Source organism: Camelus ferus, chromosome 8 (assembly GCF_009834535.1).
Source record: "Camelus ferus isolate YT-003-E chromosome 8, BCGSAC_Cfer_1.0, whole genome shotgun sequence".
NCBI classification, from domain to species: domain Eukaryota; kingdom Metazoa; phylum Chordata; class Mammalia; order Artiodactyla; family Camelidae; genus Camelus; species Camelus ferus.
Window position 1 is genome coordinate 31,718,429 of NC_045703.1, and position 27,509 is coordinate 31,745,937.

At 47.3% G+C, this 27,509-nt stretch overlaps 1 protein-coding gene across 5 annotated transcripts in view; it reads right to left on the bottom strand.

Annotated features, from left to right (window-relative positions):
* Window positions 1-2,766: 2,766 nt before the first annotated feature.
* The window catches only part of FYN (FYN proto-oncogene, Src family tyrosine kinase), a 165,368-nt gene continuing 140,625 nt past the window's right edge, over window positions 2,767-27,509 (bottom strand). For all 5 annotated transcript variants that reach the window (XM_032484717.1, XM_032484715.1, XM_032484718.1 and 2 more), the window contains 2 exons: window positions 15,329-15,460; window positions 2,767-3,435 (listed from right to left, as the gene is read on the bottom strand). In XM_032484717.1, coding sequence (XP_032340608.1) covers window positions 3,227-3,435; window positions 15,329-15,460 — 341 coding nt within the window. In that variant the 3' untranslated portion in view covers window positions 2,767-3,226. The remainder of the gene's footprint in view (window positions 3,436-15,328; window positions 15,461-27,509) is intronic.

Below are 27,509 nucleotides of genomic sequence, written 5' to 3' on the forward strand. Positions count from 1 at the left end.
GTATTTGAGGGATTATGAATCCCCTTACCCTTAACTTATCTCATGTTAATGCCTGGTTCCTCATACCCCTTTCTTTGCCATGACTGAGGCAGAGCCAAATGCATCACAGGCTTCAGCCTACACTGCGATGCCCTGACATGCGGGATGTCCTGCATCTTCTGCGGCTCTCTGGTCCTCCCGGGCCATCAGTGTGCCTTGAATGAACTGGACTCAGAGGAGAGTAAGTGAGGCGAACAGAAACATTGTGTCACATTTACAATGTCTGGGCTTTGTCAAGTTGTTTTTTCCAGTGGGTTTATTATTTGATTTTAAGAAAGGAAAAAGATGCAGCCCAGCGATGTCAGACGCCAGCTCTCCTCAGCAAACAGAGCAAGTACTTACTCACCGTCAGGTTACGAAAGACAAAAATTAACATTTCACCATCTCTTGCTGCTAAGGTACCTTTGAAGGCACAAGAGAACTTTTTGGTCAGTACATTCCTTTTCCTCACCCCGAACTTATTAAACCTGCGAGGGAGAGAGGCTTCCTGGGAGGTGCTGGGACTCCCTGGAGGTAATGTTTCATTGCCTGAACTGGTTGGTCTGCCTCGGCAGTGTCTTTTGACAGCACGTAAGTTTCTTGAAAAGAAAAAACCTGGAATGTCTCTGATACCGTCTTTTACCTTTGTTCTGCACCCCTACTCTGTTCCAGAGCAGTCCCAGTAAGCTGCATTTCATTAGAGGGTCCTCGAGTTAATACGGGTCTTGAGTTTTATTTCATATGAGAGAATCCACAAGGACCTCAAAGATGAATTCAAGGCTGTATTTTGAAGAGACTGTATTTTTTCTTTAAAAAATCTGTTTAAAACAGATTGCTATGACTTTTTCAGATCTTTTGGAAAGACCAAGTCAAAAACAGTCACAAAAATCCCCCGAGACTACTTGAAAGTTATCCATCCTAGTGGGATGTGAAAATGAAAAACAAAGTACTATCTTTAAAAACATCTGGCATCTAGAACGTGTTAATAAATTGCCCAGAATTGTGATAATAATTGTATGTAATAAGATCTTTGAAGTTTTATCAGTTTAGCAATTGTATTAATACCAAAACCAATACCATAAAAACTTGGTTAGCCAGAAAAATCCCTGCTTCACTTAAAACATGTTGGAAACTTTCTAAATATAAAGGCTATTTCAGCAAGAAAACCACCCTCCTTGTATGCTTTCACATGACATCAGGTATCTCAGAATCCCAGGATCTTAGACGTAGGAAACTATAGCCAATCTCATCCAACCCCCTCATTTATACAGACAGGACCTGGAAGTGAGAGATTCCAGGTGGCTGTTAAGGACCAGCAGCTGAATGAGTGCAGAGCCAGGCCTGGCCTGTTAGCCCGCAGACCCACTGCCCCGTCTACCACAACAGGGTGTTCCCCTGCTTAGCAACTTCATTACAGAGATGGAGGGACACTGGGAAATGTATATATTGACTCCACGACAAGAAAGATTCTTCTTGTAATTGTCTCTTTCTCCTATAAGTGAGACAAAAAATTCCAGTTAGAGAAAATGTCTGATAAATTTAAATGTTAAGGTATGCCTCATCCTGCTTTAACAATCCTCTGAATTAGCTAGACAACAGCTCAGCCTCTCTGGTGGTGGTGGTGGTGGTGGGGGCTTGGGAGGGGACCCTACTCCAGGTGTTCTGAATGTTCCTGTCATTTGGAAATCAACTGCAAAATGGTTAAATTCTCCAGGTGACTCCTTACCACCTGGAGTGGGACAGATATGTCCCTCAGAGAATATCTTCCATGATTTAAACAAATGATCAAAAAAAAAAAATTCAAATGTAAAATGCTCTCATTTTAATTACTAAATTAAGAAAGTTAAACAATTTAAAAATGTAAACTCACAAAGGAATCATAACAAAAAAGGAATTCAGACTTCAGAGTTGCTACTCAGTATTAAAAACTCGATAGAAATAGGCTTTTTGATTTGTTGTTGTCAAACATATGTAAGGTTGGTACAAACAGCAAACTAAAAATGTAATACTTTTTTTTTTTGTGCATCCCCATGAAATGCAAAGTAGTGCATAGTTATTTCACTGGAGAACTCTAGGACATAGAGAAAGTCATTTCATTAGCAGTACAGGACATTAAAACACTTATTTTACAATGAAAAATGTACAACCCCTACCCACACCTTCCTGTAAGTTTTAATTGCATGAGAAAGTTTAGCAGGTTGCCATGACTACAATGCTATGGGTTTTAGACCATTTAAATGTGGTTACAAGGTTTATTAAATAAAAAAAGTTGGAAACATTTCAGCATTCATGGTTTTATACGGGAAGTTTGTGTGGTATCCATCTTCTAGTTGCCCTGGTAGTATTGGCCGCTTGCTTGCTTAAACAGGCTCACTTCTAAGTTTCAAGAACAAACTGTGGTAGTAAGTCGAAGCAAATACTGGAAACGGAACTGGTGGATGGAGCTGCTGGAAGAGTCTAAGTACCAGCCACCTACAGGTACAATCACAAACCAAAACAGTGCAATCCCGATCAAAAAAGAAAAAATGCAGAATCATGCTTTGCAAAAGCCGAAAATAAGTTTTCAGAATAACACCAGCGCTTTTATGTTGATTTTATAGTCAAATCCTCACTCTGGGTCCTGAAGCTTTGCGGCCCACGTTGGCCATGGTCTCCACATTAGCACCCACATGGTGTATGTACATGGACGTATATATTATATATATATTCATATTTATAAAAAAAGAAAAAAACAAACACCTGTCCTGATCAGTTTTTGTTAAAACATGAAAAAAAATTTTATTGTTTTAGACAAAGAGGCCACTTTTGGAAAATAATACTTTTTTTTTTAGTTGAATCAGGTGAAGACAGAGTTAAAATCACATAGGATTTGCATTTTAAAAAAAGGAAAGCACTAGGATCGTTGGCACTGGAGTAACTATTTACACTGAACAGAGATTTGGCCTTTTACATTAACATCGATACAATGCATTTTCCAAAGTCTGAGAAATAACAAGGTTCTGTCTCGTATGCTTCACAGAGGAGGTTCGGATTTGGGGACAGGTGTCATTAATGAGGGCCATGGAAGTTCGTCAGCTTCAGAGTCACATGCAATCTGATCCCGGACGGTTCTGGCTGCCCTGCTCGGAGCAGCAGGCTACGGAATTGAAAGCTAATGGGGAGGGGGCGGGGAAGCCTCTGGGACAGGCCTCTCTCTGCAGACCAGGTCTTACAGGTTTTCACCAGGCTGATACTGGGGCTCTGTCGCGGTGAAGTAGTCTTCCAGGAAGCCCTGCAAGTACTCGAAAGTGGGCCGCTCTTCGGGGTCCTTTTTCCAGCAGTGGATCATGAGCTCGTGGAGAGAGATGGGGCAGTCCTGCGGGCAGGGCATCCTGTAGCCGCGCTCCACCTGCTCCAGCACCTCCCGGTTGTTCATGCCTGCAAAGACAAGCGCGGTGAGAGCAGGCAGCCCACGCCCTGGCCACCGCCCCTCAGTCACCTCTCTCTTCTGCTTGGAGCCTACGCGTGGTTACAGCATGTTGAGGGCCCCACCTCACCCAAAGTCAAACCCTGTCTTCAATGGGATATCACGCCACTCAGACATAAAAAAGGACCCCATCGCTGACACACACAAAACCCTGGAGGATGAATCTCAAAAGCATTATGAGTGAAAGAAGCCAGACACAAAAGGCAATGTGCTGTATGATTTCATTTATATGAAATTCTAGAAAAGGCAAAACTACAGTGATAGAAAGCAGATCAGTGGTTGCCAGGGGTGAGGGGGAGGGGAACCCTGCAAAAGGGCCGCAGGGAACACTGAGGGGTCATGGAAACATTCTGCATCAGCAAACCATCCCTGTAAAGGCCAGACAGTAAAGATTTTAGGTTTTGTGGGTTGCATATGATGTCTGTCACATATTCTTCATTTTATTTATTTTTACAACTCTAAAAATGTACAAAACAGAAACAGGGTGGGAGCCAGATTTGGCCTGTAGGCTGCCAACCTGTGTCCTACATCCTGGATATGGTGGTGTGACTGTTCGTGTTTGTCGGAACTCACTGAATTCTTAAAATTGTTGGATTCTATTGAATGTAAGTTACACTTCAATTAGGCTGACAAAAAATATGAATGAAGTAGATACAAACAAATGGATAGAATGAAAAATAAAGTGAATGAAAAAATAAAATAGAGTGTTTATGCGACTCCTAAGCTCCGTTATGAACTTCATACATTAGCTGTCCTCGTGCCTGGGCAGGCTCTTGGTGCCCCAGGGTCCGAGATCTGACTTCACGCCACCATGCCGGGTACCTTCCAGACCAGAGACCCCCAGGTGCCCTAAGGTTTGATGACTTTGCTGGGGAGACAGGGCGTCTGTGTTTACTAATGACCTAGGACAGGCCATCTATCACCCGAGACCTCTGTGACCCTCTGGGGGAGCTGCCCAATGTTGAATCATCAGGCTGCATGGAACTAACAGGAGATGCTCTGGGCGTCTGCTACCCCTTTAGAGAATGCAGTCTTCCTGCATGTTGGCCATCTAGACAGAACAGGAAACACCACACTTGGGATGAGGCGAAGGCCCAGACCCCTTTGCCAATGACTGCCAGGCTGCTCTCTTCTCTGGTTTTCCTTCTCTTTTTTGTCATATCATGTTCTGCCATTGCCTGCCAAGCCCTTGTATGTTTTGGCTGCTCCTTGGCCCTGAGCTTGTAGTCTGGAGTCCTCTCCAACTTCTGACCTCGTTAATTTATAAAAGCAAGAACCTGATTTCCGGCCATTCAGAAGCCCAGGTTTCCCCCTAGCTCTCAGGGAGATAACCAGCAGGCACAGCATGTCCATGGAACGGCTCCCTTTAATTCTGGAGAAGGTAGCAACCCGCTGGCTAGAAGCCCGTAAGCCTGGCCAGAGCAGCTGGGCCCAGATCACAACCCTGCCCCCTGGGGAGGGGCCGCTCAGACTTTGGGATTTGTTGCCAATTCTCTTTGTTTTGCTGTTGCTTTTGGGGCGGGGTCTGTCCCGGCTCCTGCGGCTGTCAACCATAGCCCTGTCAGTCACATGCTTACCCAGACCCTTTCAGGATGCTTTCTTATTCCCTGCCACTATAGTTCCTTGAGGTGATAAAATCCATGTATTATTCCCGCTGTGCTGAAGCAAGCCTTCAATTTAATTATTCTAACATCACCTCAGGGGTGACCCTTATTCCAGTGAGAGCAGTTTGGTGCACGAGTCTGCGTTCCCCGCCTCCACACCACGCCAGACTTTACAGGTGTCCTCTTCAGGAGGATGTTCAGTCAGCTCTGGCTAAATACCTTAAATCCTCCTCCAACTACTGAAAACTCATTCTGACAACTCAGGATGGGGTGGGGGTGTTGGAAGGAAGGGCAGAGGCTGGGGTTTCCAGGAGACTGTCCTGCAGGCTCTGGACAAACAGGGCAAGAGACAGGGACCAACATTTCCTTATTTACAATTCCCAGGTTCAACAAGCTCTGCAACCCAAAAGCTCTGGTAATGCACTTGGCAATGCGGCTGGTCTGAACTCACCTCATGGGCTATAAAACTTGACCTGGTGTGAGGCTGCTGACTGTTTTTACTTTTCATAGGCATTGCTGCAGAGGTAAGAAGGTGTCTGAATACAGAGTGCAGCCCCAGACTCTCCTAGGGTGTTATATAAATGATGTTCTAAGCACTGTATGGACTTTCTCAAAAAAAAAAAAAAAAAAAAAGAGTCTGACTCTGAAGCACATCCAGTCCCAAGAGTTTTGGCTGGGAAGCCCTGCCTGGCACGAGTGACAGCCGCCACCACATTCCAGCCAGCCCGGAAAGGTGAACAGAAAGTGTAAGCACGAATCAGGACTGGCATCCTCCGAAATGTCTGCTCTGTATGTCAGTACAGTCCTTGGTTTCATAACATCTCAGAAACCACATGGCCCAAGCCTGCAGAAATCCCTTGTCCCTGGCCCTGCCAGAGGCCTGTGGGAACTAGAGGAGAGACAGGCAGAAGGTCTGAACCTCAAAGCAGGTCCTCTGGAGGTGGTTACAACCCCACCCCTGAATGCCTCCTAATGCTTTATTCTGAGACCATCCGAAACAACTCTGCAGAGCTGAGTTAATCATCCTCCTATTGCTCTGCGGCACGTATGTAAGTACACGTTTCATGTTATTGAAAAACAGACTACGCATGGAAAGATTTCGAGTATTTTTTTTTTAAACTCTTGTTTCAATCTCCACCAATGGATAGTTTAATTGGCCACTTGGGTCAAGCCTGTTTCTATGGTGCTCTGTCCGAGCCTCGACACAGTGGACGCAGCAACTTGACCCTTGGCATAGAGCATCTCCCGAGGCCGCCTGCGTCCTGGGCACTTGTGACCGGGGTGGAGCTGCACCTTGGCCCACATGGCACTGGACGCCAGCTGGCCTCCCTGTCAGCTCTTCCTCGCCCCTCCACTCTCTCCTCTCATGCCTCTTTTGCTCCCCAGGCCTCTCCAACGTGGGGTGCACACAACTGATTGCTTGTACCGGGCCAAACAGAAACAGCAATGTCAGCTTTGCCAGAAAAGCGGGATATAAGACAACGCACTTGGCTGACAATGATAATCCGAATGGGACGAGCTCTCTTCCAACCACCTGTACACCAGAGGCGGACCCGGCACCCTCAGGCTGGGCCTCCGCGGGGGTAATCGCACAACCAAGAGACCGCCGCTGCTCAGCAAGGCTGGGGGCAGTTTTCACTTGACAAACAATAGCCAGAGTAATCGATTTGTGTTCATATCTTTCTAAAAAAATAGTATTTTCAGCTATAAGAGCTTTGAAAAATTGTATTTTGTTTCAAGAATTTCCTTTTAGCAAAAATGGATTTTACTCTTTGTGCTACCATTTCATGTTTTCTTTTTAGATGGCTTCATATTTTTGTTACAAGGACTGTTACTTCTCCTCTTTTAGCCACTTTTCCTCAAGACACTGGTTTTATCTAATACCTGGGAGGTGAAGGCCGGGACCGGGAAGGGAAAACCCAGTGGCGTGAGTGCCTGGTGGTCAGCTGAGAGTCTCAAAGGGCACGGGGACACTAGGAGAGAGGCGTCTTTGTATCTTACTTCCAGCTGAGGAAGCGGACCGGGAGGGAGGAGGGTGCCTGGGGACGTTTTTCCTTTTTTGGTGGAGAGATTGTTAGGAGAGAAACAGAAAAGATAGAAACTTTAAAATATGGTGTATGGACATGTTTTAGGGAAATGCTCTCACCAACAGTTCGGGCCTCCAGTTTCTTGGTGGGAGGCTAAGAAACTGACGGTTTTTCAACAGGAGGGTGGGCTCCACCAGTCAGTGGTGTCTGACCCTGCGAAGCATTGTTCATCATCACAAAGCTTCCCAGGGCACGTTGCCTGGCTCCCCACCTCCACATCAGAGAAGGAGCACAGGGCTTGGTGGCCAGTGAGCAGGCACACTCGCCATTTTCACTCTAGCCCTGTCCTCCCCTGCCCCCACCGCAGCGGCTTGGGACCCTCCTGATCTCTTGCTGGAGTCAGGAAAATGGGCCAGTTCCATGGGTCCCTCTCACAGGCCCAACCCAGTGGTACTCAGCTCACAGAAGACTTGTGTAGACTGCTGTGCTGGGATGTGCTTTCAGACTCCTCTGCCCTGATCTTCCACGGGGTCCTCCTGTCACCCTGTTTCAGGCTTTCACACATGCTCACTGGTAGCATCATTTTCAGTTGGTCTGCCCCACTCCACAGCGGAGATTCTTTGGTCAAGTGGACTGTATTCACTTCCTGCCATTACGACCACATTATCTGTTAGAAATCATGTGGCTGGCTTCCTCTTGGTTTCCGAGTTAAGGTCAAGTTTCCAACTCTCACTTCCCAACCCTTACTACAGATGGTTGCCAACAGAGTCTACTCCCATGTGTGTTGTGTTTTCTCTCCTTTCTCTCCTTTTCCCCTCACTCCTCTTCTTTTAAATGTTCCTATTTCTCTTCTATGAGCTGTACATTAACTCCGAGAGACTCCCTGCTTTTCTTTTTGATTCTTTAGGGAAGAAAACAATTCATCTGCATTGGCAGAACCACATCACCACTTCCGACTCCATGTCTCTCAGCAGGTGACTTGAATTTCTCCAGCCTCAGTTTCTCGATCTGTCAACAAAGTAACTACCTCGACATTCACTGTGCTTTCAGCTGTTTGAAAAGGAATGACTTCTATGAACAGAGAGTGTTTGGCTCTCCAGCTCTCCAATTGTGCAGCTTCCTAGTGTGGATCTCTGAGGGGCCCCCACTGCACAATCAGGGATTTTCACTGCTACCTGTTCAGGTTTGCCTCTGGATTGGACTTGGGGTTGCGAGAACCCGGATTTTTGTGCCATGTGAATAATTCAGCACTTCAAGAATGGGAATGATGCTCAGGTTCTCAGATATCCAGCTTCCTCTTGCAAACCAAGCTTTCTGTTGAAAGGAAATTATACTCTATTGTGCATAAAGCTTTCCGTCAGAGGCTCCCCCTGGCTTCTCTGCATAAACCCTGTAAAAAGCCTTTCTGTTTACTTGTCTGTGGAGCAGTGTGGTGCGTGCCGGGAGGAAGGAAGGAAGGAGGGCGAAGTTAATGCTGCTTGCTCAGCACGAGTGTGTGCTACCAGACCATCGTGTGCTCTAGGGATCTAACTGGGCAACAACTGGGACGCTTCAAGTCAGGTTTCGGTTATGAGACCAAAGTACAGATTTCGGGCAGATAGATGCTGTTCAAAGAGCAGAGTTGAAAACAAAGGAGTGACCTTGAGAAGGCACAACAATGACTAGTTTTGTTTCTTTTCCCCCATCTTAACCACAGAACCTCAGAACAGCTGTTTTTATTAAGCCCACTGTATTAATAAACACAGAGATGACGGTGACTCGGGTACCATAACACACAAAGGTTATTTCAAGTTGATAATACACTACCGTGAAGAGCTCCTTTGTCCCAGAAAAGGTGGCAGAATGAGAGAGAGGGGGAGGCTGCCCATGGAAGGCCATGGACATGCACAGCGAGAAGGAAGAGCAGCAGGAGGCAGGACTCAGGAGCGGCTGCCCTCTTCACCTGCATCCTCCTCCCGCCGCCCGCTCCCCTCCTCTCACCAGCCACACCGGCCAAGAGAAACCTTGCAGGGGGAGGTGACAACATGACTCCTGAGCATTCCAGGCAGAATCCCCTCTGGAGGGAACACCATGAGCCAAAAGGAAAAGCCTGCGGACTGTGGATGGGGGCAGAGAGGGCAGAGGACAAAGCACCCTTGTCTGAGATGAGAGGCTTCATCCCACTTCCCGTTCTCCTGGCTGGAGAGTCCTAACCTCCTCCTACCCCAAGAAAACCCCGCTCCTGTTGGCATGTCGGGCACAGCAGGGATAGGAGTGCAGGCAACAATGACGGGTTGCTGGACAAAGAGGAATTTATGTCTCTGGTTCAGGCGCTGTCTGAGTGGGGCGGGGAGAGGACAAAAGTGGAGACTCAAATTCTTTAAGGAAAGCGCTATAGATTCACTACTTTACCTTCCTCTTCAAGTCCATATCAAGCCACTAGATGCTTTCGCAAAAGTCAGGCAGCTGTCACTGGTTAAAAGATTTGAAAGTGCTTCAAATGCACGAATAAATGTGCTTAAGAGAACGTTCCTGCTTTGTCAGATCCTGCCAAATTCCCAAAGCAGGTGCTCAGCTGAGAGCCAGGGCACGGAACAGCCAGGACATTCTGCCTAGAATGGAGCTGGGACATGGTGTTTGAACTGACCACTGGGTCAATTTCCCAGAACAACTTTGAGGACAGAGGCTATTTTGTGGCTGGGAAAAACATGCTATATTTATGTGTGGAGATGATGAAATAGAGCTGAAAGGCTTTGCAGGCTACGGGCAAAGTCCTGTTTAAAAAGCCTCATAGGCATAATCTTTTTCTCCCCCTGCCAAACCGGTTATCCATCCATCCATCCATCCACTTAGACTTATTGAAAGTCTACTACTGGGCAGATACTGTGCTGGGCATGCGGAACACATAAAAAGAGCTCCTTTCTCCTTAGAGTTCAGAGCTACTGGGAAATAGAGACACATAGACAAAGGCTTCAACAGAGATGTGCCCAGTGCTGTGGAAACAAGCAGAAGGGCCAACCCAAGAAGAGATGTGGAGAAGGCTACACAAAGGAAGAGATGTTCGAGTTGGGCTTTGAAGGATTCTGAGGCAGAGAGTGGAGCTGAGAAGATAAACTTGATGTCTTAGAGAGACCTCTTGGTGTGAAGGGTCGGGAAGTTGCAAGAGAGAAATCATGTCAGGTCATGTCACCTGCTCAAAGCCCCTCAGTGACTCCTCATCTCACTGAGAGTAAGAGCGAAAGTCCTGAGTCTATTTCTGCTTTATAAATAAGTTCATTGTATCATTTTTAAAGATTCCATCTATGTGATATCATATGGTATTTGTCTGTCTTTGTCTGACTTATTTCACTTCGAATGATAATCTCTAGGTCCATCCAAGTTGCTGCAAATGGCAATATTTCATTCTTTTTAATGGCTGAATAATATTCCAGTGTGTGTGTGTGTGTGTGTGTGTGTGTGTGTGTGTGTGTGTGTGTGTGTGTGTGTACACACCATATCTTCTTCATAGACGTGGAAAGCAAACTTGTTACCAGAAGGAGGCAGGGGAGGGATAGATTAGGAGTTTGGCATTAACATACACACTGCTATATATAAAACAGATAAACAACAAGGACCTACTGTATAACACAGGGAACTATATTCAATATCTTGTAATAACCTATAATGGGAGAGAATCTGAAAAAGAATATATATATGTATGTGTATATATGTATGTGTGTGTGTGTATAAACTCAATCAGTTTGCTGTAAACCTGAAACTAACACAGCATTGTAAATCAACTATATTAAAAAAAAAAAAAAGAAAAAGAAAAAGCAAGAGACCTAACCATGACCTAGGAAGGCCCTACTGATCTGCCTGGGGCCTTGTGGACCTCCTGCTCCCTCTGCTCCAGCCACACCAGTCTCGCTGTGGTTCTCAGGGCCCTTGTGCTCTGTTCCCTCTGACGGGGTTTCTTCCTCTGGAATCGACCCCGAGCCTTGCTTCTTTCAGGCCCTTCCCCAGATGTCACCTTCCCAGTGAGGTTCTCCCTGGCCATCCTCTATCCCCTTCCCATGTTATTTTTCTCCATACCCATTACCGCCAGCCATCACTGACTGTATTTTGCTTATTTATTTTCACTTATTGTCTGTCTCCTCTAAGAATGAAAAGTTCAGGAGGGTGGGAGTCTTTGCTGGCTCACTGCTACACCCCTGGTGCCCACCCAGCACCTGGCCTAGAGTCAGTACTCAGTAAATATTTATGGAATGACTGAAGGAAAGAGTTACAAAGGACTACACCAAACTAAGGCTACTGGAGTTGATCTGGAAGGAAGGGGAAGCTGTGGACATTTTAACCAGTAGAGTCAGATAACGAATCTGTGTGTTCTAGGATAGCCCTGGTGGTGACAATGACAGGATGGTGGTGGTGGGGGCCGTGGGGAGAGACTGGAAGCAGGGAGTCCCATGACGGGGTCACTGCACGAGAGGGCGACAGCCTGCCATGGAGCAGCAGCAGTGGAGGCAAAGAGGAAACAAAGGATTTGAAGGTGAAATGACAGGTTAAAATGCATAACTCTTGAGTTTATGCATCAATCCTCAACCCTAGAAAACTGCTTTAAGTGTTTTCATTTCTCATCTATAACAATGCATCAGTACAAAATCAGTTCTAACCTCGATGCAAACAATGGCTCCGAACCTTGATGGTAAAGCAAGTCGGACAGCCGTGCTGAGGACGCACTCAGGCCAGGCTGAGCTGGGAACCTGGAAAACGAAGCTGCTCTTTGGAACTGCATCCGTCTTTGCCACACACCTTGGGGGCAACCTTCTTTGTCTGGCAGGGTGATGGGACTCCTCTCCACCACCTCCCTGTAATCTCAGTGTCACCTTTCAGTATTTTTAAGTTGGCTTCAAGGCTCTTGCTCAACTTAAGACTGTTCTTCCCTTCTTTCATTCCACTCCTTTTACAAAACTTGCTAACTAACCAACTGATCTGATGTTTTATCATCGCCTCATCCCTTTAACCCTTTACTCGGTCCCCTCTTACATACACCATTCAAAGTTTCTTCTCCGATTCTTTTTCTGGACCTTCTTTCACACTGGGCAAAAATGCCTGGAAAGCTTCCATAAAACCCATTTACAAGTCACTTTCCTTTATCCCTTGACCTCCATCCTCATCTGTTAGCCAAAGTGACTTTCCTGTGCATAAAGGTGCCACAAGACTATACTCAGGTACAAAAGAGCTCATAAAAATGTACCTCCACCTACTGTTCTTGAAAAAAGAATGACTTGAAAATGCACTCGCACCAACTGAGAAAGACCTGCATCAAGCTGTCAGAACAGAAGTCACAGTGGACGGGGACTGGGAGTCTGTCCTGGGTGCCGCCCGTGGGCACGAGGACTCGGGGCGGAGCAGCAGCCCTCTGCGCACACTGCTGCCGTGGCCACGCTGATGGATGGCGGGGACAGAGGGGCAGGCCTTCCCTTCACGGTGACATCAGATGTAGTTTCATGAAACCGCCTGTTCCTTAGGAGTTGCTATCCTTCATTGGCTAGTCATCGTATCATTGGAATCCTTCTTTAAAAGCCTCTCCCTCAAGAAGAGTTTACCTTGAGATTCAGAAGTCCGATCAAACACTATTATAGTTCTGCTAAAGAACAAAAACAAGAAGCATGCATGGCTAGGATCAGGTGTGGGAACAACTTCCTGTGGCTCCTGTCATTCCCCCGCCGACACAGCTCCCAGGCCACCGCTGCAGACCAGCCAGCCTCCCTCCGGCAGCATCAGGCCCCTCGCCGGGCTCTTACCAGGCTTTCCGGCGGCTCCTCCAGGCGCTCTGCCGCACAGCTTCCTTCTCCCCAGACTCCTCATCCCGCAGCTCCTTGTGCTGGCGCCGTCCTGTCCTCCCAGGCCTTGGTGCCTTCCCACGTGCCCATTCCCGTCTGGGACCCTCCTCCCTCTTCCTCAGCCTGAGGGGGACCCTCTGTGCCTTCTTCTGCACGAAGCTTCCCAGACACACCCTTTCTCTCTGCCACCTCACAGGATTTGGGCGGCTCTGCACATGGGCAGCTGTTCCTAGTGTGTGATTACGCATAATAACGCGGACTTAGTTTTCATTTCAAACTCCTTTGCCATCCTCACAGGATGCTGAGTGAAAGGCCCTTCTCAGGATCTGTGGTATGGAGATGCCTGTGCCCAGGTAACCAGGTACTCCTGACCCTGGGATCAGAATTATGATCCAGGGCCCACAGTGGGTGCATCCAAGTATTCCACTCCTCGAGGATGATCTCCTCTAACAATAAAGATGGAACGAAGAGGCTCATTTCTTCCTGGATTTGTTGCATATTTTGTCTCTCTGACTATGAGCTCCGTGAGTACAGGGACTGAGTTTACCTCTTTGCTCACCGTTCTCTCCCCAGCAACTGCAACAGCACCGTGCTCGAGGACCGTCCTCACCAGTGTTTGCTGAGAGTGCGAATGTCTTATTTGTACTTATTTCCCAGATAGAGCAAAATGCCAGGCACAAGCCACACTTACTGATGCTCAGCTGAGTGAATGAAACAGCCTAATTGTAAAACCAGCAGCTTTCTTTATGCTAAAGCCAAATTTGACGAAAGACTCTCCCTCAGAAACACACACCTGCCTTCCTTCTCTGAGGCCCCCGCCCCCGACCCCTTTGTCTTGGCTTCTGTGTGTGACCCTGAGAAATGAAAAGCAGCTTTGTCTCCCTGGGAGGAAAGGCTTCACAAAAACGCAAAGCACTGACCTCCTGCACAACCACACTGAACACACCGGGTGACCACAGACCTGCGGGGCTCAGGAAGCACTGCACTCAAAAGTCAGACAATAAAGAAGAGGTGCCTTCACATCCTCAGAATCCTGAGACCTGCAAGCTCTCCCCTGTAAGAAGCAATTCAAAGATGCCCATGCTGTGCTCCAGGCCCCTCCAGGGCAGCCCTTTCTTGCGGGCTGGTTGGCTCTTCCCGGAGTGTCTGCCCATGCGTGCATGCAGGGAGCAGCGCCGCCTCATTCATGACAGCGACTCCATCCGCATCCCTGAACGCCCAGTGCTGGCGCTTCAGGGACCGGGAATTTGTCAGTTTTGCCTCTGTGCCAACCCGGCTCTCCTAGGAGTCTTGTGGCTATGACCAACCCAGAAGGATATCTTCTTTACTTCTCTGCATTCTCTGAAGATGACCAGAAGCAGTTGCAAAAGAGGAACAAAGGGATTACAAATTAATCTGCCCTCCTTGGCTCTTCCGACTGCAAAGATACGATTACAAACCCAGGATTGGCAAGAGACCTCAATTCCTCATTAATCTCCACTATTGTTTCTATCACTTCTTTTTTCCTTTTTTTTTCTTTTTAAGCTCCTTTCTTAGGCAGGGAATGATGGGGGGCTATGTTCTTTCTTCAACAGTAACTGAAAAATATGTCCTTAACATTCAGAAAGCAGATCGTCCCTGCACTATAACCACTAAAGCGTGGAGGTGGAATGGCATGAGTGTCCTTTACGTCACCATCTGTCTAAATTAATGAGTTTAAGAGTGGATAACCTAAACTCGTGGTTTCTTTGGGAGAACATGACTCTGATAATCCAGAAAAAATTCCAGGGCTTAAGAATCTCCAATTTCAGAAACTAACACAACACTGTGAATCGACTATACTTCAATTAAAAAAAAGAGTCTCCAATTTCTTTACATTATACTTGCTTTTGCAGAGCATACTTTGTTCAGAAACGTGCAGTGCGTGGCTTCCACACTGTGTTTCCCTGGTGCCTGTGCTCTCCCTGGCCATCTGGAGTGGAGCCTGCAGACAGTGTGGGTCCTGGTGTCTCCCTGCCAGGTTCACTCCATGGGTCAGCGCTACAGACTGATCAAAAAGCAGTGGGGACTTTTCCCCTCTTTTTCCAGAAGTGTCTGCAAACTCCAACTGGGCAGAAGTTCTGCCAGTGACATTTCTGCTCTGGGAGCCACACGCACACGCCTACCGAGAGGAGAGAGATTCCATGAATTGAGGTGGCCTGAAGTGTTTACCAGCTGCTAACTGCATCTGTCCTGGCACACAGTTCATGGTGGCTACTTGCCTATGTACCACGGTGGCTCCCACTCTGCTTTTCTCAAGCTTAATATCTGTCCACGTTCTCACGTGCGGCAGAAAGCTGAGGATGGGGCTTAAAAGGCAAACAGGTGAGGTTTCCCCAAATGGTGCTGGAAGAGCACCCACTCAGGCCCATTTTGGCTGCGTCCTGCCCTTACCTGGGTATGGAACTCTTCCTTTGGTGACCAGCTCTGTGAGTAAGATTCCAAAAGACCACACGTCGGATTTGATTGTGAACCTCCCGTATAGGGCTGCTTCAGGGGCCGTCCACTTAATGGGGAACTTGGCACCTGCAGGAAGAACACCTGGTTACTTGTCAGGCAGAGAGCACTACACTGGGTGTGGGGCTGGTGAAGGAAGAGCACCTAGAAGTGCTTTCATGTGATCAAATTCAGAGAGGATGGGAAGGAGGTGAAACAAGACATGGTCTAGGACAGAGAAGCCATGGGGTCTGGTCCTGGCTCTGCAACCTTAAGCAAGTCCCATAAAAGGGCTGGACTTCAACCCCACTTAAAGTTCTGCCTTCTAGACCCTGAAGCTCAAAACCGATTGAATGTCATAGGTAGGGTCTGGAGGTAGGGATAACGTGAGAGTTAGGAAACTAATTTATGTATTTTTTCTTTTGTTTTCAAATAATGTTATATTTTAATAAATACATACAGTATTAAATCATAATGCTACTCTCAAGAATCCTTTTGTGTATAAGACCACAGTCTGCTCTTAGTGAGGTACATAAAAACCAGATCAAACCACCACACTGCTCCCAGGGTGGAGACAGTTTGCTGCAGCCTGGGTGTTATGCTGAACTGGGCTGTATTTCCCCAATGCCTCCTGCACCCACAGCAGAGAAATGATTTTGCCTCTGGCTACTCCCCCGACTCCCACGACTCTCTTTCCTCTTTCCACCCTTCCTCCTAACAGTGGCCATCTTTAATTCCGGGATAGCTTTTTCTTCTGCACTGCAGGAACCCTTGCCTACCTCACCTCCTTGCCTTTCTCCTGCCAGCCAGAGAGGGTCCCATCTAACGTTTGTTTTTAAAGAGCCGTGTTGTCTCAGTGACTGTCCTATGAGTTTGATTTCTCAAGATCAAGAAGCAAATTTAGTGCCAAGGTCAGTAGAATCTTTTCTTTCAAATTTCTCCGATTAAAAGAATCCTTTCTCCAATCAAAAAGAAAGGGTGGGGTCCACACTGCTCTTTATGGAGCTAGATGTGTGTACGGGGAATTAAAATTGATTCAGCAGGCTGTGCTCTCACACGTTAGGCTCAGCAGTTATAAAGCAATTCCAGATATTTCATTGAACAAACTAAAAGGAAAAACACAAGGAATTTATATTACTGATGTAAACACAATTATATGCTAAAAGCATGTTAATTTTACTTAGGAACTCCTAAAAAAATCATACCAAGGCTGACAAAATCAGAAATTTTCATAATATCTTCCGTGAAAAACCATTATGTGTAAAACTGGCAAGTGATTAAAATCTTTAAATTAGCATGGTTTTAATAACCAGAGGTATGATAAATTACAGCAATTAGATTTTTGTTTTAAACACAGTACATGATAACATCTTCAGCAAATCTACCCTGGCATTTTCTGGCAACATAATTTCCCTCTCCATCTCTTCTATGCCCATGTGAAATGAAATAAGAAAAAAAAAAAAACCGTACTATTTCATTCTGTGGCATCTCACATTAACACTGGAGCAGAGAAGTTATTCTATGGTTTTCTTTTCCTTTTTTGCATCGAGATATTTTTAATTAGCTATGTTTCTCAAGCATAATTACTTATAGCTTTGCTTAAGTGCTGCAGGATTCCACACAAGGTCTGGTATTCTCTGAACAGTCATTTTATTTTTAAAGTTTCTTTCAAAGCATTCTTCTCACACTTCGTATCCTCCAGTATTCTGTTCACGCGGCTTTGGACTCTCAGCCGCCGGGATTAATGTGATAGATTTTCTTCAACGTCGAGAGCTGACTTTGCCCTAGACCAAACCTCAGCTGGAGTTCTCTTATTTCAGAGAATTTAAGGTATATTAAATTCATTCCTATTTAAACCATCTCTAGAGCCAAATGGCTTGGAAATCCATGTCCATCTCTGAAGCAAACAGAACATTTTTCTCCACTGTGCAGACACAAATCCTGTAAATAAAATGACAGGCAAAACAAGCCTTTCTTCTCTTCTTGGAATTGTTCCATGTTGCCCAAGATGTGTGTGTTGCTGAACATAAAGTATTTAAAATTGGGATAAAGTCAATTTGGATTTTCTGAGAGAAGATTTCATAATTTCAGATTAAAAAAAGCAAATGTCAATATATAGGCCAATTGCACTGGTCTGCTTTTTATCACCTACAACAAGAATTATAATACATAAACCTTCAAAAAATAAGTTGAAACAAAGGCTATAATGGATCTCTGATAAAAAATCATTTGTAGATATGTGCTTTGACATATTAGCAGGAATTTACTTAAATAAATTTATTTGGTACTGGTTTTCTTTCTAAGAGAAGCAGTATTTTTACACCTAATACACTTTGGAGAGAAAAAGGAAGACTGTCTTTGTCTGATTTCTCCTACTTTGTTTTGGTATTAAAATAGCAGCCTCTGTTGACAAAGAAGTTTCTCTAAAGATAACTCACATTTTCAAGGAAGACAAAAGACAAAATTAAAGTGGCGATAATTAATGATTAACTGAGGTTTCAACTGAAAAGAACTCATCATTGAGTTCTTACTACCTCAACTCCGCCCCCCCCCCCCCCCGCCTTCCCAGCTACCCACCTCTGGGGGGCACATCAGGGAGCATTCACCTGGGGTTTGGGCAGGGCTCTCTGCAAACCCCAGTCTAGGAGAATGGTGCCCCGTAGCTGCCCAGGACACAACCTATACGGTCCCACAGGTGGCCCTGCGGGGGGTGGGTGGGCTCTCTCCTTGGAGAAAGTTAGGAAAGCTCAGAAACCTGGCAGGCAGGACCTCCTGGGTGTAAACACTGCCTCTCCCTTGAAGATAAAGTTCTGCTCCCTCCGACTTTTTTTCATAAAGAGAATGGCAGGCACAAAGCCAGGATCAAAGCTGTCTTCTAACTGGTATGGATTTGTAGAAAAAAGGGGACAACGTCAGGAGAGCCACACTACAATGCACTTGTAGTGCTCTCCTTGAAATTCTCCTGTCTGGGAGCAGGATGCACGTGCTGCAATTTCCATCCCCTGCACTTTATGGGGGACGTAGCAGCCAGTGCAAGTATGATGCTCTGTGTCACTGATACCATGGGCTTTGGAGGACCCAGAAGCCCTCAGTGTACTTGTTCGTTCAGATGAACTAAAAAGAAAATGAAGAAATTATCATCACTCTAGTTTTTATTTCTTACTGGATTACTTACTGGATTCTTTTAAACCAATAGACAAAGGCTATACACTATACACACACACACACACACACACACACACACACACGTATTTATATATAGTCTTGAAAGCATCTTTTTCACTGAATGTTTTCCAGGCAGTGTCTGCAGATTTTACCAACTTCCCAAGGCTGACTCACTGCTGAAAGCCTGACTTGGTGCTGTCATTGAGGCCCAGGTCCTGGAACCACCAGACAGGCAGAGTATCTTTGTACTTTGTTCATTTAGCTCCGAGAATAGCACAGAGGACCAGTTAGCTGAATGGCTGAACCATTTCCTGTGGCGAGTAAACACAGCAGTGTTTTACAACATCATTCTCAGCCACATCTCACCCTGGCTTCTCTAACTTCTGTGGAAATGTGAAATGAGTGGGCATGAGCTTCGTGTAACATCAGGGCAATCTTACTTCCATGGCTTCCACGACTGTCCTGACTCCAGTGATGCCTGTGTTTGTGTCAGCCCATGGGACCTCCCTCCTGAGTTCCTGACCTGTATGACCAATTCCCTCCTCAGAGCCTCCCCTGGGAGGCCTCCAAGGGCCTCTCAAATACAACACCCAAAATGTCTTCACACTAGTCTGCTTTTTCAGCGTTTGCCGCCGTGTGAGATGCAGAGTTGACGACACCAGAGTGCAGAGAATCCTCCTGCCCGGGTACCGCGTCTATGGGCTCTTCGCTGTGCTCAGACAGCAGCATGGAGCCTGCCTAGAGAAGCTGCTCCGTCCACCTTTGGCCTCTGCTGCTTTCTCGTTGCCCATACTGAGTCCACCCCTGAATGTGTCCGTCCCTCTTCATCTTCCTTACCTGCACTCCAGGACTCACTTGCTCCCGGCCACCTGCCTCCACTCCTGCAATGCCCTTCCAACTGGGCCTACGTGCACAATCTGGCCCCTCCTCCCCCGCTTCCCCAGCCCCCTCCTGTTATCTGGGGCCTCCCCTCTCTGCTCCCCTCAGCTCTTGTCCCACTGACCTTTTCTGACTGTCCTGACCTGCTGCTGGGCCATGGGTCAGGCTGCTGCCTTTGCTGAAAGTCCCACCCGTTCTGGCCCCACGGCTGACTCCTGCTCCTCCTTTGTCCTTGCCCTTGCTTAGGGTCCTGTGAACCCCGGCCTGAGCACAAGGACTGGGCAGGCTCTTCAGCTTCGTGCTGTCAGAGTGTCTGGTTCTTTGCAGCTGCTCCCATTCAAGGGCAACGAATACATGAGTTGTCAGAAGTGTGTTTCTCCCCACCAGTAGACTGTCTTTGGGGGCAGACACACGTCTTTCTGGATGGCTGCCATGTCTCCAGTACCCAGTCCAGTGCCTGTTGCACAGGAGACACTAGGTAAGGAGGTGCTGGATGAATGAGTCACTGGACAACTGATCAGCACTTCCAGCCTTCCCACCTGGGCTGGACAACCATGGTGCCTTATGGTGCTTCTTATCAGGGTCCTGCTCCCTGACGGGGCCTCTCCTTGTCCTCGGTGATCAGGGTCACTGTCTATCACCATCTGGATGCCCTTTTAAGGGTTTAACAACTGCCAACTACAGTAGAAGAGCATCTGTCACACACTAATGAAACTTAGAAACACCTGAAAAACCGTGACTTTAGTGTCAAATGAAGGGTGTTCTGAACTCCTTTGGGTCTGAGTGAACCCATCTGAGGTGGAGGGAATCCTGGACTTGGCTTTGTGAGGGGCCTGGGGCTGCAGCTGAGGTCGGGGTTAGACCTACAGAAAGACAAGGTGGCCGGAGGCCTTGGAGTGTTCACAGCAAAAGAAAGTGGAAAATCCTTTTTTTCAGTAAACTGGGATGGAAGCAGGGGAGTGAACATCAATCCTTCATCCTCACTCTGATTCAGAATAAGGTTAATTACCATCCACGCTTTCAGTAAGAGAAAGGAGAGAGCTGTGGGTCTATTCAGTTACCAAAGGCTGTCCACACAACAACAAAGGCCCCACCCCTGCTGGACTGGTTTTGCTCTCTCTCTCTTCCTGCCGGAAGTGTTTCCGGAGTTTCCCCCTGCCTGGCATGGTACTTGGTACTGGGGAAACCACGGTGGACTCAACCTCCTGCTCTCAGGGGGCCTGTAGCCTAGTTTAGGTAAGATCTCAAATAAACAAGTGGCCATTACACGTGTCACACAGCGACAGGCACTCCAGGGAAGAGCTAAGCTGGCTGCAAGGACAGATTTTGTGGGGCTCTGTAGCCACGCTAGGGTCTCTGGACCCCACCTGAGGGCGGGGGAAGCCACGGGGGCTTGTGAGCAATGGGGCGATGATACCCACCCCCTCTTGTCTTTAAGGCACGGAAGTAACGCACCATTACCTTGAGAACCATCGGTGTGTGATAAGGCAGAACATGAAGAGCATTCTGACTTTTCTAAACTCTTGAAGAGCATCATGACATTTCAAGGCCCATGGGTGTCTATTAGCAATTAGCAGTCGGGTAGATTACATGCCTGTTGTTGCTTCTGTCATCGTGTTTATTTAACTTGTGGCTCTAGTCACATTGGTGCTATTTTAGCACACTTTTCACATTTGAATAATACGAATCGTCTCGGGAATAAAGGAGTAAAACTCAGCATACCCCAGCACTTGTTCAAGCTCAGACATCTCTATGAGAAACGGATGATCTTTTCTGAGCTGACTCTTCCTGACGCTCATCCTTTCTTCCCAAGCATGTCCCTCGTCTCTGCTGTAGCCTCTTCCTCATATCCCACTCTCTACTTACAAGTGTCTTGGAGGCCTCAGTGTTCCTCTCTGCTGCTCCCCTGGGGGAACACGCCCTCCCTCTCTCAGGATTAATCTTGCCCCACATCTCTGCAGGAACTGGGCCAGAAACACTGGACAGACTCCATCTCTCATCTGAAGTCCTGGTTCCTAATTTGCAAATGTCTAAGTAACAAAGCCCCTAGGATGTCCCACCTTTATCACAAATGTGGCAACCATGAGTCTAAATTTATTTTTCATTAAATCAGTTTACCACAAATAAGACAGTTTGTTATACAGGAAACTCTTGTAGGTAGAAAATTTGACTAGATGACTGACCAAGTTTATTCTCACTCTAATATTCTAGGGTGCCAATGGAGTCCCCTTCCCACTATCCCTTTTTTGGGTGTCAGATCCCGACTCTGCGAGGTTTCAAGGTGAGAAACCTGAAAGCTGGCTGGGACTTCTCCCTCTCCTTAAGCCCAGTATCTAATCCATCCCCAAGGCCTCTTGTTTCTCTCTTGGCCCAGCTCTCAGGCTCGCCCTTTCCTGTTCAAGTTCTGACTGGGCCCTCATCCTTCTGTTTACTCCTCCAGCCACGGGACTCTGCCTAAGGCTCATCGTCTTTCCAATTAATCACGTTAAACCTCTGCTTCGTAATGTCCACACCTGCCTCCCTGCCAACCACACAGAGGGGTTCTTACTGCATTAAGTCAAAATCCCCCACCCAGTTTTCAAGGACCCATGTATCTATTCAACTGTGGTTCCTGCTGCCCTGAACACACAGTTCATCTAGTCTAGCTTGCTTTGTGTAAACTGTACCCTGCACTTGGCATAATCATGCATTTGCCTCTTCTACATGAACATATTCTAAATATCTTCTCTCCTTCCACCGGCTTAGTGAAAGCCTGCTCAGCTCAGATCCCAACTCCTTCATCAAGCCACCCGTGATGACTCCAGCCTTCATGGGTCTTGCCAGCACTCTTGGAGCCAATGCTGTAAACAACAGTTTGATGCTTGACAACAGAAACTCTCACAGTAGCTAAACATATACTGGGTGCTTGCTGAGTGTCAAGCATCGTGCTAAGTGCTCTACACATGCGAGGCAGCTACCAGTAACAGTCTTGTTCTTCAGGTGAGAGAGGTGAGCAGAGCTAAGATCATATGCCAAAGGACACATGTAAATGGTGGAACCGGGAGTTGAACCAAGGAGGTCTGGCTCCAGAGCCCAATCACTTAACCACTACCCCGCCATGCCAATGTCTCCAACATGTCTCTCTACTAGTTCTACAGGGGTTATTTTGCATTTCCTTAAGTAGAATGTAATCCTTTGAGGTTGGAGACCATGTTTTTTACTCATCTTCCTCCACAGTACCTCGCCCAAGGCTGGTTAAATAGCAACTGCTCAATAAATGCTTTAATTGGCTAAAGGACCAACCTAGCAATGTATCCAACATAATGTCTAAACCTTCCCCAGACATTCTCTTCCTTTACACAGATTTAATCAAACCAAACAAAGAAAAGAGTGACAATACAGCACTGTAACAAATCATTATTTTCACTCTTAGAGTTATAGGAATAAAATCCTCCTCTACACCCTAGGACAGTCTGACCGAATGCTCTTGGTTTTTAAATGAAAACAGGATGACCAGCTAAATTCATTAGGTCAGGATGGCTCATCCCAATCCTCAGGCCCCAATCCAGTAAATGAAGGTCCTTTATCCCCAGGGGCCAGGCAATCTGCTCTCTTCTGTCTTAAACAGAAACAGTTCTTACTTGATGCAGTTACTTACTGTACTTTGTGCATCCTCATGCGTTAAGACAATGGCAGTGGCGTTTCAAAAGCTAATATGAAGACCACAGAGACCTTTACTCCCCAGTCTACCTCCAGCACTAAGCACGGAGAAGTCGGCCAGAAAACAGGGAGCAAATGTTCTTTGTGACAATGCAAAGAGGCCCAACTGTGGGCTAGGATGGGGTGGACATCTGAGGAGGGCCCCAGGCAGTCATCTAGAAAAGGTGCTTCAGGGTCAGGTGGACTGGCTTTGCTGGGTGGGCATTTAAAAGCTCCCTCAGTCTGTCTCCCTGTCTGTAAACCAGGGGTGATGATAACATCTCACAAGGTTGTGATGAGAACTGTAAATAATGTAAAGGGCTCAGCAGAGCATCTGGCACCTCATAAGAGCCAAATAAATGCCAGCTATTATTTCATTTGGATCTTAATGTAAAGGCACTGAGCTGCATCAGGCCAGCCAAAGTCCCCCAAACTTTAAGAGAGGAAAAGAGGAAAACCCAATACACTCAGCAATCAATCACTGAGAACTCACTGAGTGTCCAGCGAGTCCCTAACACAGTGGGAGGCACTCTTGAGAAAACCAAGCACCAGTCACTTCCTGCCCTAGGACATTCCAGGAGACAGAGCTCACAGAAAAAAACAGAGAGCTGAATGGTGGTGCTGGCTTTAGGGGGAAGGGCTCAGGGGGGAGGGGCAAGAGGAAGTGCACAGGGAAGGGGGGCCTGAGCAGAGGCAGCCACACAAGGATGCTGCTATGTGCCCCACGGTCCTCCCTGGGTGAGGCTCTGGTGGGGGCCAGGACAGGCTCGGCTGGGGCCCAGCTCACATTACCTGGTTTCAGTGGAGAGTGGGACTGTCGAGGCTTTTTTCCCTTCCTGGTGACCAGGCCAATTCCATTGCCCTGACTCAGAAAATATTCTCTCTGGCTAAAAAACTGGGCCACGGTGGAGAAGGCAAAGCTAGTGGAGAAGAAAGCAGCCAAGTCCTCCCCACAGAGAACACAAATGGTTCCCTAACAGCATCAGCAAGAGGAAAGGCATTAGTGTCCACAACAGACACTTTTTCTGAACCAAAGATTCATCCAGAACCCTCTTTAGTTATGAAGCTGCAAACTCTGCAAATTATTACGCCCAACATTAAATAATGGGCAGTGCTTCAACTTTAAAGTTACCCTGGGGAATGAGAGAAAAGAAATCATAAATTGTGCCAATAACAGGAAGCTGATTACAGGGGTGTGGAGGGAGGGGGAAGGAGGGGACAAGGCAGGGCAGGGGCAGGATATCCTGTGAAGGAGGTAAAATCAAAGCTGACCTGACCTAGAACTTTGTGGTTATTCAAACAAAACAATGATTTCAAACCCAATAAAGTCTGGCAAAGCAAAACTTAGAATTTTCACACTAGGCCAAAGTAATGACTTAGGAATTTCTTAAAAGTGTCTGGAGTAAGATGACTGTGTGTTTTCCAGTTATTCCTGGTGACACATTCTGTTGAAATCTCTCTCTGCTTTAGGTTCACAAGGCTTTAGCACCATGTTTAAAAAAACAAAAACAAATAACAAATGAAAAGTAAATGGTACAACGGATTGAGATGATATTCCATCTGGAATGCATAATGGTGAGTTTGAGCGGGGAGTTTGAGAAGAAAGGAGGTGGGGAAGAGGGGGGAGTGCTGTCCCCTGGGGATGTGGGTGGAGAAGGACCAAGGTGGGCCAAGGAAGACAAGAACCCAGGACCAGAGGCAGGGTCTGAACAGACTGCAGACATGAGGGTTGATTAGCCAGGCAGGGATCCAAAGTCTAGTGTGGCTGAATCCATGGAAGGAATATTCAGGCTGAGGGGGTGAGCAAAGTTCCAAGGGGAACCCCAAATCGAGGACCAGAGAGGGAGGGGTAGACAGTCCATCAGTGGGTATTAAAAATCTAATCAGGACAACTAGAAGTCAGAGGGGACCAAACCCAGCCACAAGGAGACTGGGGGACGGGGCTGGAGTCAAGGCACTGGCCCTGGTGTCTTGCAGTTGAGGAAGGACAGGCAGGCAGGGGACCTGTGGAGGAGCAGGAGAGTCTTACATGGAGGATAACAGAAAGCAGGCTGGGACGTTTCTTCTACAAATCTATGGGGGAACCAGTGAGGGGAGGATGCTTGGGTTGCTTGCCTTTCCCATCACCCTCCTCTGGATGGTGACCACTGACAACTTAGGACAGGATAACTCACTGGCATCCCAGAAGTAAGGGGCGAAATTAATTAGCATCTTCTGAAACCCTGGCTGTTTGCTACCTGTGTTCTTGGGAAGGAGATCTAAGATTCAGCAAGAGAACTTTGCCTAAAATGCAGACTGTGCTGGGGTAGGCGGGGCTTGTGTAAGTGGTTCTCGTGGGTGAAACTGAGGAAAGGAGGACCCCTGCTTGCTGTTCGGCAACACCGAAGTGCAGAATAATTTCAATGGTCCTTCCGGCTTTCCCAGAGAGCGCCACGAGGAAAGCAACAGCAGAATAAAAACTCTGATAAAAAGCCTGAGTACAATGGACACTACACTTGTAGTCTTTTATCCAGAACAGGCAAGAAAGCTGTGTGCAGACCTCTGGAACCATCTGTATGCTGCTGTTCAGGGTGGTGAGCATTCAGACCTAAGTAAAAACGGATGTCTGGGAGGGAACACAGAACTCGTCCCAGGAATCCAGTTGCCCCTGAAGAGGGGCAGTGGGCCTGGGTCTGTCTGACATCATGCCACAAAGTCTCAGAGGCAGCAGGACAAGCCCTGGGGTTGGGGATACCGCTTGGGAACAGCTGGTCATCCTGAGGGTTTGGTTGGGAGTTAGGAAGAAACTGAAGGAAGAGAGGATATACAGAAGACAATAACCACTTTCAGTTGCTTTTTCAAACCGTTCCTCCTCCACCTTGCACCTCCTCCTCCCGGCCTTTGGGGAGACCAGCATGATGCTGTGTACCCTCCTTCAAAACGGGACAGTTTTCACACGCACTGTCTGTCCTTGATTATCCAGATGATGCAAATGCAGGAGTTCCTTCTGCCAGCAAAGCAAGACAAGGAAGCCAAGTGACATTTGTGATGTTTGATGGCAGTCTGCAGTTCCTATTTACACACTCTAAAATCACAGAGGGTGACCATCTGCTTCCTTCTTGATGATTACTAAGAAACGTGGGTGCACAGACCAAGGACTTGGTCTACACCATTCAGAAACAACCGCCAAATTGCTCTGCCCAAGAGAGTACAAAGGAGAGAGAGAGACACCCACACGGAATACATAATGTGACTGCCCAATGCAAAGAAAGAGGAAAGATATTCAGACAAGCGGGCTCCCGGTGACCAGGGCTTACAGCACGCCCATCTGTCCTCCACCCCTCCGCCCCCAGGAGCAGAGTCAGGGAGCAGCCGGACTATGGGAGCGAAAGGAACGAGTCCACCTCCTCTCTGCAAACAGTTTTAATCTTAAAAGAGAGAGTCGGGGAGGCAAGGGTGAGTTAAAGTCCCTTTTTTCCCCCTTTTAGTCTATGGCTTTCCGCACATCCTTTCTTTGAGGATAACACGGACTGCACCACCCATCTGCTTCTCCCGGACAGCCTGGCCCGCTACCCCTTGTGCTTAACCCGGCCCCGGGGCTCCGCGGTGGCTCAGCAGATAAACAAAGCATCCCTCTCTGAAAAGCCGGTGGAAGCCGGCCGCGCGGCAGAATACAAATGAAGGCGCTTTCTGCCTGAGACGGAAGTGTACCAAACTCGGGATCTGGGAGGCTTGATTGGAACCAGGCTCGGCTCAGGCATGCAGCCCTCAGCTCAGCAGGAAGGATGGCTGAGACCCGGCCGAGGGCAGGACGTTCTGCGGGGGAGCCCCCAGCTCTCACCAGACTCTCCACCCCGCAACCCCCTCAACCATCAACCCTGGGCACGGGCGAGGTGGTCAGTACAAACAAATCGAGCTTCCTGCTCAGTGCTTAAAACAATGGCTACACTGGAAAGGGTTTGCTTTTCATTCAAAGGATGATTTGCTTCCCCAGCACGGGAAGAATTAGATTAAATTCAATAATTAAAAGGGTTTTTTCCCCTCCTCCCCTGACATTTGCTGTGCAGGTCACAGCACACTGTGTGGGAATTGCAATGCTGTTGTTGACAGAGAACAAGAAACGCATGTGCCGACGGGGGCAGAAGGAGGGCATCTCATGGCGAGATCAGCCTTGATCTGCCACCGGATTACAGGGGCCTCAGAAGAGGCTGATTAATAATTCTGCAGGAACCCTTGAGCTGGAAAGCTGGCATTCTGAGTCTGATAATCCCCAGTCGTTGCAATACAAAGGAAGGACAGGAATTGAATTCACCGTTCTGAATTGTGAAACTCAAAATTTGAAAGAAACAGGGATCCGCTTCTTCCTGACTGTGTTTGTCAACGTAGCTGCCTGCTTGTTTGTGTTAAATGGCTACTGTGCTTTTTGAATCCAAAATCT